Source organism: Raphanus sativus, chromosome 9, assembly GCF_000801105.2.
Source record: "Raphanus sativus cultivar WK10039 chromosome 9, ASM80110v3, whole genome shotgun sequence".
NCBI classification, from domain to species: domain Eukaryota; kingdom Viridiplantae; phylum Streptophyta; class Magnoliopsida; order Brassicales; family Brassicaceae; genus Raphanus; species Raphanus sativus.
This window is the reverse complement of record NC_079519.1, coordinates 19836738-19849100: the sequence shown is the minus strand read 5'-3', so window position 1 is coordinate 19849100 and position 12363 is coordinate 19836738. Positions and strand designations below refer to the sequence as shown.

The 12363-nt window shown below is 32.3% G+C and overlaps 1 protein-coding gene across 2 annotated transcripts; it reads right to left on the bottom strand.

The window, feature by feature from the left end:
• Positions 1 to 8338: 8338 nt before the first annotated feature.
• Positions 8339 to 11920, bottom strand: LOC108823377 (glycerophosphodiester phosphodiesterase GDPDL3-like). 2 transcript variants are annotated; one of them, XM_018596559.2, is made up of 8 exons: positions 11705 to 11920; positions 11234 to 11527; positions 10497 to 11111; positions 10364 to 10402; positions 9982 to 10236; positions 9705 to 9847; positions 8866 to 9352; positions 8339 to 8797 (listed from the first exon to the last, which is right to left on the bottom strand). In XM_018596559.2, exons 1-8 carry the CDS (start codon positions 11802 to 11804, stop codon positions 8514 to 8516), a joined length of 2217 nt encoding a protein of 738 aa, XP_018452061.2. In that variant the 5' UTR covers positions 11805 to 11920; the 3' UTR covers positions 8339 to 8513. The 2 variants fall into 2 exon arrangements, with proteins under 2 accessions (XP_018452061.2, XP_018452060.2); XM_018596558.2 differs by having other exon boundaries at positions 9982 to 10266; positions 11705 to 11919.
• Between the last annotated feature and the right edge of the window lie 443 nt (positions 11921 to 12363).

Below are 12363 nucleotides of genomic sequence, written 5' to 3'. Positions count from 1 at the left end.
CTCAGATTCTGGTACTACTGAGCAATCCCTTTATTGCAGATCGAGTGCTGCAAGATCCTGCCACAAAGATGAGTTCAGTGGTCCCAAATAAGATGAAAAGAGAACAAGGAAGACAAGATGAGTCGACTATAGAGACAGTATATGATTGTAACCAAATTTGGCAAAGAAGCGGGAGTCACTTTTCTGGTGAACAGAATGGGCGGATTATGGAGTGATTAACAACGTTTCAATTAAAAAAAAAAAAAAAAATGGGTGCAGCCCACGGATATTCTTGTCTGATGCCTGATGGAATGTGATATTCTTTTTTTTTTTTGAAAATGAAAAGAGTTAAATCCGGGTCTATTAAAGAAATAGATCTAACTTCTGGGTGGGAGGTGCAGCCCACGGATATACCATTTTCCGGATATTCAAATGGACCGAAATACGGTAGCCTATATCTGTGTAGGTGACCAGGAACATGTGACTTAGTTTCGCATGGCAGATGGATCGAATCTGAAGTGTGGTGACATCCCAAGCCCTTCCCTTTACCACTTGACCACAAGCTCCCGGTCGTAATGTGATATTGTTACGGTGAAAATATTTTCATTAGCTGATTTTAGACAAAAATGTGTTTTAAACAGAAGAAGAAGATGATGCCCCTCGATGAATTGAACATCATGTTGTAAAGGGACGGACCCAGATAATAATTTGATGTGGGGCAATATATAAATTTATATTATATAAATATAATTGATTTAAACTATATTTAAAAAAAATACATTAGTCATTAATTTTTTAAAAAATGAATAAAATATAAAGAGATAACTTTTGTAATCTTAAATATTTATTTTCAATAATATCATTATATTATAGATGCATATATATAGTAATTTCATTATAAAAATTTATTCCTTTTAGTTTTTTTTCTAAATGTTGAAAAATAATCTTAATAAAAATAATTATCAAAGTTAAATATTAACAAATTATGAGTTTTTATTTTGAAAAAGTAATATTAAAAAGTGACTGAAATACTATAAGTAAAGTGACTGAAATACTATAAGTTGGATATGTTTTTCAAAAAGAAAATTCAGTAAATAATAATTCAATATTTGAGTCTATGTATTATTGTTTAGGATTTAATATTTAAGGGATAAGGTTAGATTTATAAATTTCTACAAATAATTTAAGTGATTTGGTTTAGTCATTTTCATCAAAAATGTAAAATATTTATGACAACAGTCATATTTTAAATATAAATTTTAATAGTAACACTAAATTTGTGGTAAATGAGAATTTTTCTATTAAAAACAGAAATAACACAGTTGTTAAAAATAGTTATGGTAACAAAATCAAAAGAAAATACAGAAAATGCACAGTGGAGGTGATTAGTTTGGTTGTATCTGTCTACTTTAGCTTTATTTATTTTTAAACCACTAAATTTTACCAATCATGTTGTAACTTTATTTTTGAAAGTTAAAGTTTACAACGAATTTCTATTAATTTTTACCAATCAAGTTTTAGCTTTACTTTTAAAGATACATCAAAAAAAAACTAAAGCAATTTTTTCATATGTATTTTAGACAAAAAAACCTACATCTTTGTTTTATATGCGGTAGAAACTGTAAAATAAAAAAAACTATCTATGATATCAAATTAATTAGATAATCAAAGTAAAAACATCTATAAATATTTTCAATTTAATTCTGTGTTTTTAAATTATTGAAATATTTTGAATAACATAAATAATAATTACATATCACATCTTAAATAACAGTAAAATTTGATAATTTATAACAATCATTAATATAAATTATTTTAGTTGATAAAAATAATTATTTTATATATACATCGCATATTTTATTTTGAAATATCTACAGCATATATCTTACAACTACAACAAATTTAACAACAGTCAAAAATTTCTGCAGAAAAATCTTCAGTAACAACTCTACAGCTACAACCAACTTACCTACATCTAAATTTTTATAACTAAACTTTTACGACCACAGTCGAACCAATAATCACTAGTATAGCCTTTGTTACCAAATTAGCTACATTGTCTTCTATGCATATGTTGTTAAATAAAAATAATTTGATGTAGTATGTGGCATGTGCCACATGTACTACCAACGTGGATCCGTCCCTGATGTTGTATATGGATTACATGTTGTATATGGAGGACAGAAACCGCTATGCAAATGCATTTTAGAGCATTATCAACTGGAGTATCTTCCCATTAGTTTCTATCCAACTTAGCATTAACTAGTATTATCTCCCGTGCTAATGCACGGATGTTATTTTATGTAAATGTATATATTTTCAAAATAGAATGTATGTATAGAAATTATAATGAAAAAGAGGTTAATGTTTTTTTTTCAAAATATCACCACACAAGTAATACACACCTTCCAGCAAATGGAGAATTGATCCGTTGTGAGTAAGTTATTGACATTTTTTTAGAGTTACCTTTTTCTTTTTTGACCATATGAATTTCCAATATCTAAAGAAAAAAATTAAGTAGGTTAGAACTTAGAAGAGAAAATATTCATTAAAAAAAAATCAATATGACTGAAATATAATTTGAGCATTGAAGAGTTGAGCCTTAGTTTCACTAACCTTTTTAAAAAATTAGTTTTACTTACCTGGATTTCCAATCTTCATTTGCCGAATAATTAAATTCCACACAATCTTAAAATTGTTTCTTCCTTTTCTCAATACACTATATAGGAATCAAATAACTTTAATTTAAATATATTTTGTCATCTCTATTTTTGTTTTAAAACAATATATCTTAGTCGACGACAAAGCTTTGATTTGCTATTCTTTTATTGAAGAAAATAAGTTCTGAAAACACTTAAGAGCTATTTCTAATTCGAAATATGCATATACAAAAAAAGAGATTATTGATTGAGAATACAAAGAAAGTGAACTAAATTAAGTGCAATCATAAACATGTATAGATTTTTATTTTGCATCAGTCAAAAATATCATTCCAAAAAACAAAGAATATGAAGTGATGAATATATTTTTTTACAGAAAAAAATGAAGTGATGAGTATAAAACTATTATGTTATTTTCTCTTTTACCTTGGGTGGCTTTCCATTTCATGCGTCCCTCTTTATGTGTCCGTTATATGTTTTCTTCTTCCTTTTTAGTCTGTAATTTTTTCTTTTATCTTCTAAATATGAATTCTTTTTGAAAAATGAATCTCTGGAGAAGAAGAATGAGAAAACGTTGAGAGAATTAGATCCCAAAAAACGTAGGAGAGAAGATGATCAAACAAAAAGAGTAAAAATTAATAAATAGAAGGTTATACGGAAGATACAACAGTTTTGAATCATGATCATTATTTTGAACGATGTTGATGGCTTTTCTGAACGTGGTATTGATAATTTGAATTTTTTTAGGGATTTAGTTATTGGATGTCGAGAAAATTTGGAATCTAAATTATTTTTTTGTATTGATATTATTAATTTTTTAAAACATTTTGACATGTCAAATTTTGATTGCACAAGTGACTTGTGCTTTAGTATATAGGGATATGAATTCTTTTTGAAAAATGAATCTCTGGAGAAGAAGAATGAGAAAACGTTGAGAGAATTAGATCCCAAAAAAACGTAGGAGAGAAGATGATCAAACAAAAAGAGTAAAAATTAATTAATAGAAGGTTATACGGAAGATACAACAGTTTTGAATCATGATCATTATTTTGAACGATGTTGATGGCTTTTCTGAACGTGGTATTGATAATCTGAATTTTTTTAGGGATTTAGTTATTGGATGTCGAGAAAATTTGGAATCTAAATTATTTTTTTGTATTGATATTATTAATTTTTTAAAACATATTCCACATGTCAAATTTTGATTGCACAAGTGACTTGTGCTTTAGTATATAGGGATTACTTTTCTGTAATTCAAATAAAAAGTAAATTTAAAATCACAAAAAGTACTGTAAACCCAATAAAAAGAAACATGTGTAAAAGGGGTATGTAACATTTTTCTTTTGGGGTTGGTAGCATAGAAACGATCGGTTTCTGATTTCGCTTTTTGCAATACTTTTGATTTTTAAACGATCGGTTTCTGATTTTGGTTTCTGATTTCGCTTTTTGCAATATTTCAAAAATGATTTCGCTTTTTGAAATATTTTAAATAACATAAATAATAATTACATATCACATCTTAAATAACAGTAAAATTTGATAATTTATAACAATCATTAATATAAATTATTTTAGTTGATAAAAATAATTATTTTATATATACATCGCATATTTTATTTTGAAATATCTACAGCATATACCTTACAACTACAACAAATTTAACAACAGTCAAAAATTTCTGCAGAAAAATCTTCAGTAACAACTCTACAGCTACAACTAACTTACCTACATCTAAATTTTTATAACTAAACTTTTACGACCACAGTCGAACCAATCATCACTAGTATAGCCTTTGTTACCAAATAAGCTACATTGTCTTCTATGCATATATTGTTAAATAAAAATAATTTGAAGTAGTATGTGGCATGTGCCACATGTACTACCAACGTGGGTCCGTCCCTGATGTTGTATATGGATTACATGTTGTATATGGAGGACAGAAACCGCTATGCAAATGCATCTTAGAGCATTATCAACGGGAGTATCTTCCCATTAGTTTCTACCCAACTTAGCATTAATTACTTTTCTGTAATTCAAATAAAAAGTAAATTTAAAATCACAAAAAGTACCGTAAACCCAATAAAAAGAAACATGTGTAAAAGGGGTATGTAACATTTTTCTTTTGGGGTTGGTAGCATAGAAACGATCGGTTTCTGATTTCGCTTTTTGCGATACTTTTGATTTTTAAACACCCCCCCCCCCCCCGTTGGGGTTGCCCTTAGGTTCGTCCACATAATGTGAGTTTGGCTTTGCACAAACTCACATTATGAAATTAAACAAAAATCAGAAACCATCATCGTCACTAGTGATATATTTGAAATTGTTATCGTCCACGATGGTATAATATATTTTTTGAAAAAATATTATAACTAAAAAAAACTATTTTGAATTTTCTATTTTTTAAAAAACATTTATGAAATTTTTATTTAGTTCTTCTCTATTTAAATTTAATCTTATTTATTATTAAATTTTTAGTTATTTTTATTTTGTTAAAATTTTAGAAAATTATTTAATATTCTAAAATTTTAATTCAAATTTTTATTATGTTTTCATTTTTGTGAAAATTATTAAAAGTTTTGATTTTTATTTATTATTTTAATTTATTTATTTTGGTTATTTTATTAATTAAACAATTATTTTTGAAAAATTACCTGCTCAACAGGTCAACATTTTGCTTTGGAGGTTTTTTATGATACAAAAGTTATTTTGAAGGTTAAAAGTGTTAGTGAAAAAACTTCAAGGTTTAAAGTGCTAGTAAGTGACACTTTGAGGGTTTTTTATACGATTTTGATAATAGGACTTTTCAAGGGTCCCTATCAAATGAAGTAGTATATGAGATGTCGAACCAATCCTAGGTTATTTCAATACACTGAGAATACAAATACATGCTTAATCTAAGTGCAAACAGGTTTTGAATGATGATATGAACTAGAACTATGCTAAAATGCAATAAAAAACAAGCTTTCAATCAATCAAGGACAATAGGACTCATGGGGCTAGGCATTTGACTTTAAGTGATTAAAATCCAATCTAAAGGTGGCAAACTTTCAATCAAAAGACTTCCTTAAGTCTAGAACACTTAAAGTCACCTAGACATCAAAGGTCTTTGAGCGGGTTCTTGCAGATGGTCAAGAAGAATGCTAATTTGCTTTAATCATCTAGACATCAAAGGTTTTTGAGCCTAAAAGATCAAAGCAATCATTAGAGATGAGTCTATTAACTATCTAAACTCCCTTAACACAATGGTCTTTGGTAAGGAAAGTTTAGAGCAAGCTCTACTTGGTTCAGACATTTCATCAAACACCTTGTGGGTGGAAAATGTCTAGAGCTCTAGATTAAAGAGACCAACCTTAATCTAGCATTAAGAGAAGTAGACAAGCAAGGAAACAAGAGATCTAACACTAAACATACTAGATCTTCACTTAATCACCCTAATCACCCTAGCCCATGAATCCAAAAGGTAACTACTCACTAATAGACATGAATAACCCAAAACCTATGGATGATTTAAGGTTAATCATGCTTAGTGGTCAAGATTGATCAATAAAAACAAGAAATAAAGATGAAAAGAAGCTAAATATTGAATCTTTCACCAAAATAGCAATGTGTTTAGAGAGAAAACAAGATTAGTCCCAACTTTTGGGTTACAAGAGTATTTATATGGTCTTTGGAAAACCTAATGGTTTCCATAGAAAAGTCTAAAATGCCCTTTCAAAACTACTAAAATCGACCAAGGAAATACTCTGGAGTGGGTGATCTCAGCCGCTGCACAAACCCGCTCTGGATGTCGTGTGAACCACAGCTGCTTCCTTTGCTCGCTGCACTCACCCGCTTTGGATGTCGTGTGAAGCACAGCTACTTCCTTTTCCCGCTGCCATTGGTCGCTCTAGTGCTTAGACGCTTTGATGAGACTTGGATGATCATTCCATGTGTGGAGTGGGTACATCAAGTCGCTCTATGTAGCCGCTCCACTGCTCGTTTGGTGTAGAGTGACTCTCCAATGTCGCTGCCATCCACTCGCTCTAGTACTTGGGACTGGTGCTTTATGGTCGAGAGCTGATGGGAAATGGGAGTGGCTTGATGAGGTCGCTGCCAAGACCCGCTCTGAACCACGCTCCACATACAGCTACATCTTCAACCCGCTGCAAGAACCCGCTGTGTGCCTTGATCCATCTGAGCTCGACCATAACTCAATATACACTTCTTCTTGACCTGGAATGGCTTCAAATACCTCCAAGATCTCCATAGCACACTCCAACACCTAATAAGGACAATGCATGCAATATGGACTCTAAAGATGCTTAATTCTTAATTTACATGATCATTATGTACAAGAAATGATGGTTAAAAACATGTAAATATGCAACATATCAGATTTTCCCCTTCTTTAAACCTTACATATACTGATTTGTTAAGGCTCTTTATTTACTTTTAGAGAGGTTTGGAAAGAAGAATCAGAATTCCTTCAGAGATTAATTTAGAACTCCAGTATTTCTATCTTTATATTAGTGCAATTTATTATGAGTTTGATTATGTGTTCATTGATCATGTCTGAACAAACCAACAGTAATATTTAAGGTTTTTATGGTTTGAGGATGAATTGCTAAATTTAATAGAATTACAAGGGTTATCTATAGAATTCTTCATCTTTGTTTGGTGTAAAGAATTCCTCATCTTGATTGTTCTTAATGTTAGTTTTGGATTGACAACCTAAAATCTACATTATAGGATAATTAATAGACACAATAGTATTATTGAGTTCCTGAAATAATCTTGATTAGCTAAATACATATTGGCAGAAAATGGTTTATATATTTAGTGAACATATCAAAACTGATTTTAATGCTTGTCTTAATTATTTGAATTCACAAAGAAATTTGAGATTCTAGCATCTAAACATAGATAGTTTCATAGCTAAAAGCTGATTGATTTGATTATTGTAATTTGAGTTCTAGAAAAGTTCTTCATAAACCATTGGCATCTATTAACTGAAATATCTGATTGATTTTCCTAAATCTAACTCTTCCTCCGCTTATCTTATAACTGACTTACTTAGTGATATTTACTGCATTACAACTATTCAGACCTAGCTTAGTCTGATATTTATTAGTCTATTGAGTGATCCCAATCCCTGTTGTTGATTCAATCTTTAAATATTACAATTGACACTTTGAAATTGCAGAGTTGTTTTTAAGGTAAATTTGAGCAGGTCATACAGCCTATGTATTCACTCCTAGTCAATCAGAAAAAGAAAATTTTCTTTTCTGACCATCAATTAAAAGTTGATTCACTGCGTTAGCTTTGATAATTTGCCTCAATCGAATTTTCTCTCTAGTTTTTAACATTTTCAAGTTTAATTTGCAGAGTTCTCAACATAACAAAGTGATTCATGTTCAGAGAGATCTCTTGCATTATGCTTATGCGCAAAAACAAATGAAGAATTAAAAATTATGAAGAAGTTGCTTTGTAAAGTCGAGCATAGAGTATAAAAATAATTGGAACCGAGTCAGTCAGATCCGGAGTGAAAAATGTAGACGTTGGGCTCTTGAATATTTATTTGGGACTGTTGCAGTCTATATTGTGGGTGCATGGGTCGATCCCTTCCTCTCGGATGCAAATCCTGTTGCATAAGTTAGCAACTCGCTATTATGTGGGATACTTGTGTCCATACTTCTGACATTGACTTGATATAAAACCGATCAGAATATAACACAGCAAATTAATATTTAAAGTGAATCTACAGAAGTTGGCACGACAAAGAATCACAACGGCTCACAACTCACAAGGGAAAGATTTGACTTAAGTCACAACAGGGAAAATAATTACGAGGGTAGAAGACCTTATGAACAAAGAGGTGATTAGATCAAGGGTTGATCACATAAGTAGAAGAGAAGCAAAAACAGAGAGGCGAAGAGACAGAGTTAGTCGAGTTTGTCCGCTCGGCCTAGGTGGTTGTGCATTGGTTGATGAGATTCCAGGAGCTAAGGTTGGGGATTTTGCTGTAACCGGAGGTAGTGGTGGCTCAATTAGATCATCATCTGTGAAAACCGGGATTGGAGCTTGGGCTGGAGGTAAGGCATTAAGAAGTTGTACAAAAGTACCGGGTGGAACAGGGCCCATGTAAACTGGAAGTTCTTTTTCACTCAAACATCGATTCCCTGCAGAAGAGAAACAAAGTTAGGCATTGTTGTGAAACATTTGGTTCTGGAAGTTTGGGGCTACTTACTTTTGTATCTTGCGGCTGTGAAAGGGAACTCTGTGATGATTCCATTTGTACCGGCTCCAAGGATATATGAGTTTATCTCGACGGTTGGATCAGAGAAGAAGTCATATGCTTGAGATACAAACTCGTTCTGGAACAGTTCCACATAAACCGGGAGCTTAGACTTCTGGAGCTTCTCCACAACCTTGGTTTGCCTAGTGATGAAAGAATCAAATAAAGAAAAGACTGATGTTTTTCCAATGACAACAGCATTAGCAAATTTCTTTATGTCTTCGATAGCAGAATCACTAATATCAACAATTTTTTCTTCCACTTTGTAGACAGTCTCATAATTGCTCTGCTTCTTGAAGTCCACAAGAACCGAGCTGTTCGTTGACTGAATCATGACCTTTGTTTTGGTTGTTCCATTGCTATATCCAGTTTCCATAAGGCTATCAAGAACCGCTTTGACCACGTCGAGCCCTTGCTTCTCTCTCAAGTACACTGCATTCTGAAAGACAGCAATAAAAGTGGCTTTGCCATTAATTTGAAGACGTCATAGTCTGATTGTTATAATAATACTCTCTATTGTTTAAAAATGTCATTTTATCATTTTTTTCTTATTACACAAAAGTGTCATTTTAGGATTTCAATATAAATTATATTTACTTTCATGTTAGTATTAATTGTAGTTACATTCATCTTATAAATAATTTTATTTATATCAAATAATATTGGTTCAATATATATAATTAATGAAAACATAAATGCATTTAATCATTCTTTTAATTTGTGTGAAAAATGTTAAAATGAATTATTTTTGAAAACTGGAGAGAATAATATTAACAGGTAGGAGAACTCACCTCTACACTGATCAAAACACCTGAGAGCGAAGTTGAATTCTTTGCCAAGTTTAGGAACTGAGAAAGCAAAATAAGCTTTCCAGAATTTTTCTCAGTAGGATTCCTGAACATACTGTATACACTGTAGGGGTTTGAAATCGCAGCTGCACAAAAAGAATAGAGAATATTTATCTTAACTACCAAGGTATGTAATTTTGACCTTTAAGTATCAAGCTGAGAGTGTGTAAATTGTTAGATGTAATTAACCTTTTAAGTTAAGTAAGAGTTGGAAACTTACGAGTCAAGTTCCTGATCTCAGCCCACGTGAGACTAAAAGTGTATATCCCACCATTTGAACTAATCTCAGGAACATGTGTTGAGCGTCGCGCGAAAGGTGTTTGGGAGATCATTGTGCTGTTAAAAAGATCTATTGAACTTGAGCAAAAAGGTATACCATCGCTGGACATCTGGACTGAGCAGTCGATCACATCAGCACCATCTTTGATAGCATTATCATATGCCAAGTCTGTACTTCCAGGATAGTCCCCACTCGCTCCATTTTTTGAAATAACAAGAAAATCAACTGAAGCATGAACCATTTGATAGAGTCAAGTCAACTATAGGTATGTCTATTTTCTACAAGTAAGAAATTAATTATATAAAGTAATTACTCTTACTACCTTGTTTTATAGCGTTTCTGCCAAGGTGGGAGAAGCAGTCTTGAGGAAAATATGAAAGAGTATGAATGATTTGAGCATTTCGAGTAATGTGTTTCAAGGAGATAAATAAACATCTTGGAAAGATTTTGCTTACCAATGGCTGAAGATGCAGTTATGGGAAAATCAGAGAGCACACCATCAACAGAAAAATTTCCATTGTCCACAAAAGATAGATACTCAGACACCGGATCCGAACTATAGTCGTGAGCAATATCATTATCATTGACAAAACCTGACACAAATACTTGTAATCCTGCCTTGTGAGCATCTTGAACTAAGGATGTAGGAGGCTGCAAGTACTGCTTGTCATTAAGGGGCAATATGTATGACTTTGGGACAAGAATCCCTGAAGCAAATGTCTTGACAAAAGTCAGGTTACTCAAGATAGAACCGTAAGTTCGGTTTGTTGTCGGCTCAAAATCTTCTGTTCCAAGAAACTGGAACACGAAGATAGGTCCGTTACCCCCGAAACGTCCAGTTATGTTTGTAAAGAAATTCACTTCAGGGGAAGAGATGTAGTCAATGGAAACAGTTCTTGAAGCTGATATCAGAAAACTGGCCATGCTTAAATTCTGCTGCGTGTAGAAGGCATCGTGCTGTACATTTAACCAAAAACTTTCTGGTTTTATTTGCGTAGTAACATCTTCAACCGTCAAAATGGGATACATTCCATCGAATTTTTCTGTTCGAGATAGTATTCCTCGGATCACTTCAAACATGTGAAAGCAAAAAAAAAAAAAACCAAAGACATTTGTGAGAACTAAAGAAAAAACACACAAAATTCTTTTTATTTTATTTTACAGAAACTGTAACTGAGTCATAAAAACTTACAAGTAACATTACTGAGATCTGTCAAGGAGAAATCGATGGTGAACACCCCCTGTGTAGAGATTCCATTAACTGGGTAAGATTTTTGGCGATTTGGATAAACGTATTCAACAGTTGAAGCATTGTTTAGTTTCAAGTCAGGAAAGCAAATCCCAGCTCCATCTTTGGTTAGTTGAACATCACACCATAGAACAACACCGGGTACACTTGTCTGCACTGCCAAACCATAAGCAGCACTACTCGAATCTGGAAACAATCCAGAAAACCCACCACGAGCAATCACAAGAGGAGCATCACCTGTTAAAAAAAAAAAAGAGAAAGTAACCACACAAGTTATTTTAAGAGAAGATAATTTCTATGAGTATCCCAACTTCTACAACACATCTATTAAAAGAAAGTTCAAATACTGTTTTCTCCTATTTTTCCCAGACATTCATGCTTAAAGAAAGAGATATAAAGTGAGATCACTCTCACCACTGAGTGTTTGCCATGGACTACTAGATCGAGCATCGGTTAGACCAGCAAACAGCTGAATCAGAACAACACAACAGAGTGAAACTGTTGAAGCTCGCATTGTCGGATTACTTCGCCGGAAGTTAACTTGACAAGCTTATTTCTTCTTGGAGACGTACACCACACAGACACAGATAGAAAAACAAAAGTAGTTGTCTTTTTTTTTTTTTGCGCAACAAGTAGTTGTCTTTTATGCACAATAACTCCTACGCATAGTGGACGAATACAGACAGACTCAAGACTCGCGACTTATAAAAATATGGCTTTACTAGTTGACTTATAAGTTATTAGTCGTCTCTTCGTTAACTTAATATTTTTACCGTTTGGCCAGGAAATTAGGGCAGAGCGAGAATTTCTTTGCTTAATTGACTTTTCTTTTTGTTTCCTCGGATATATGAATAGAAAGTAGAAGAAAACAGAATCTCTTCATAGGTCATTTACCAGATCAGCTATCTTTTCTCTTCATTTTTGTTTTGTTTTTGTTACCCTTTCTTAACCTCCGCTGATATTACATAAAAATCTGGTCTTCTTGGAAAATGTTCCAGTGGGATATGAGAGGGACTTATTAGTAGACGACCTATACTATCTCCTAAATGTGTTTGTCTTCATCTCTTTAACTT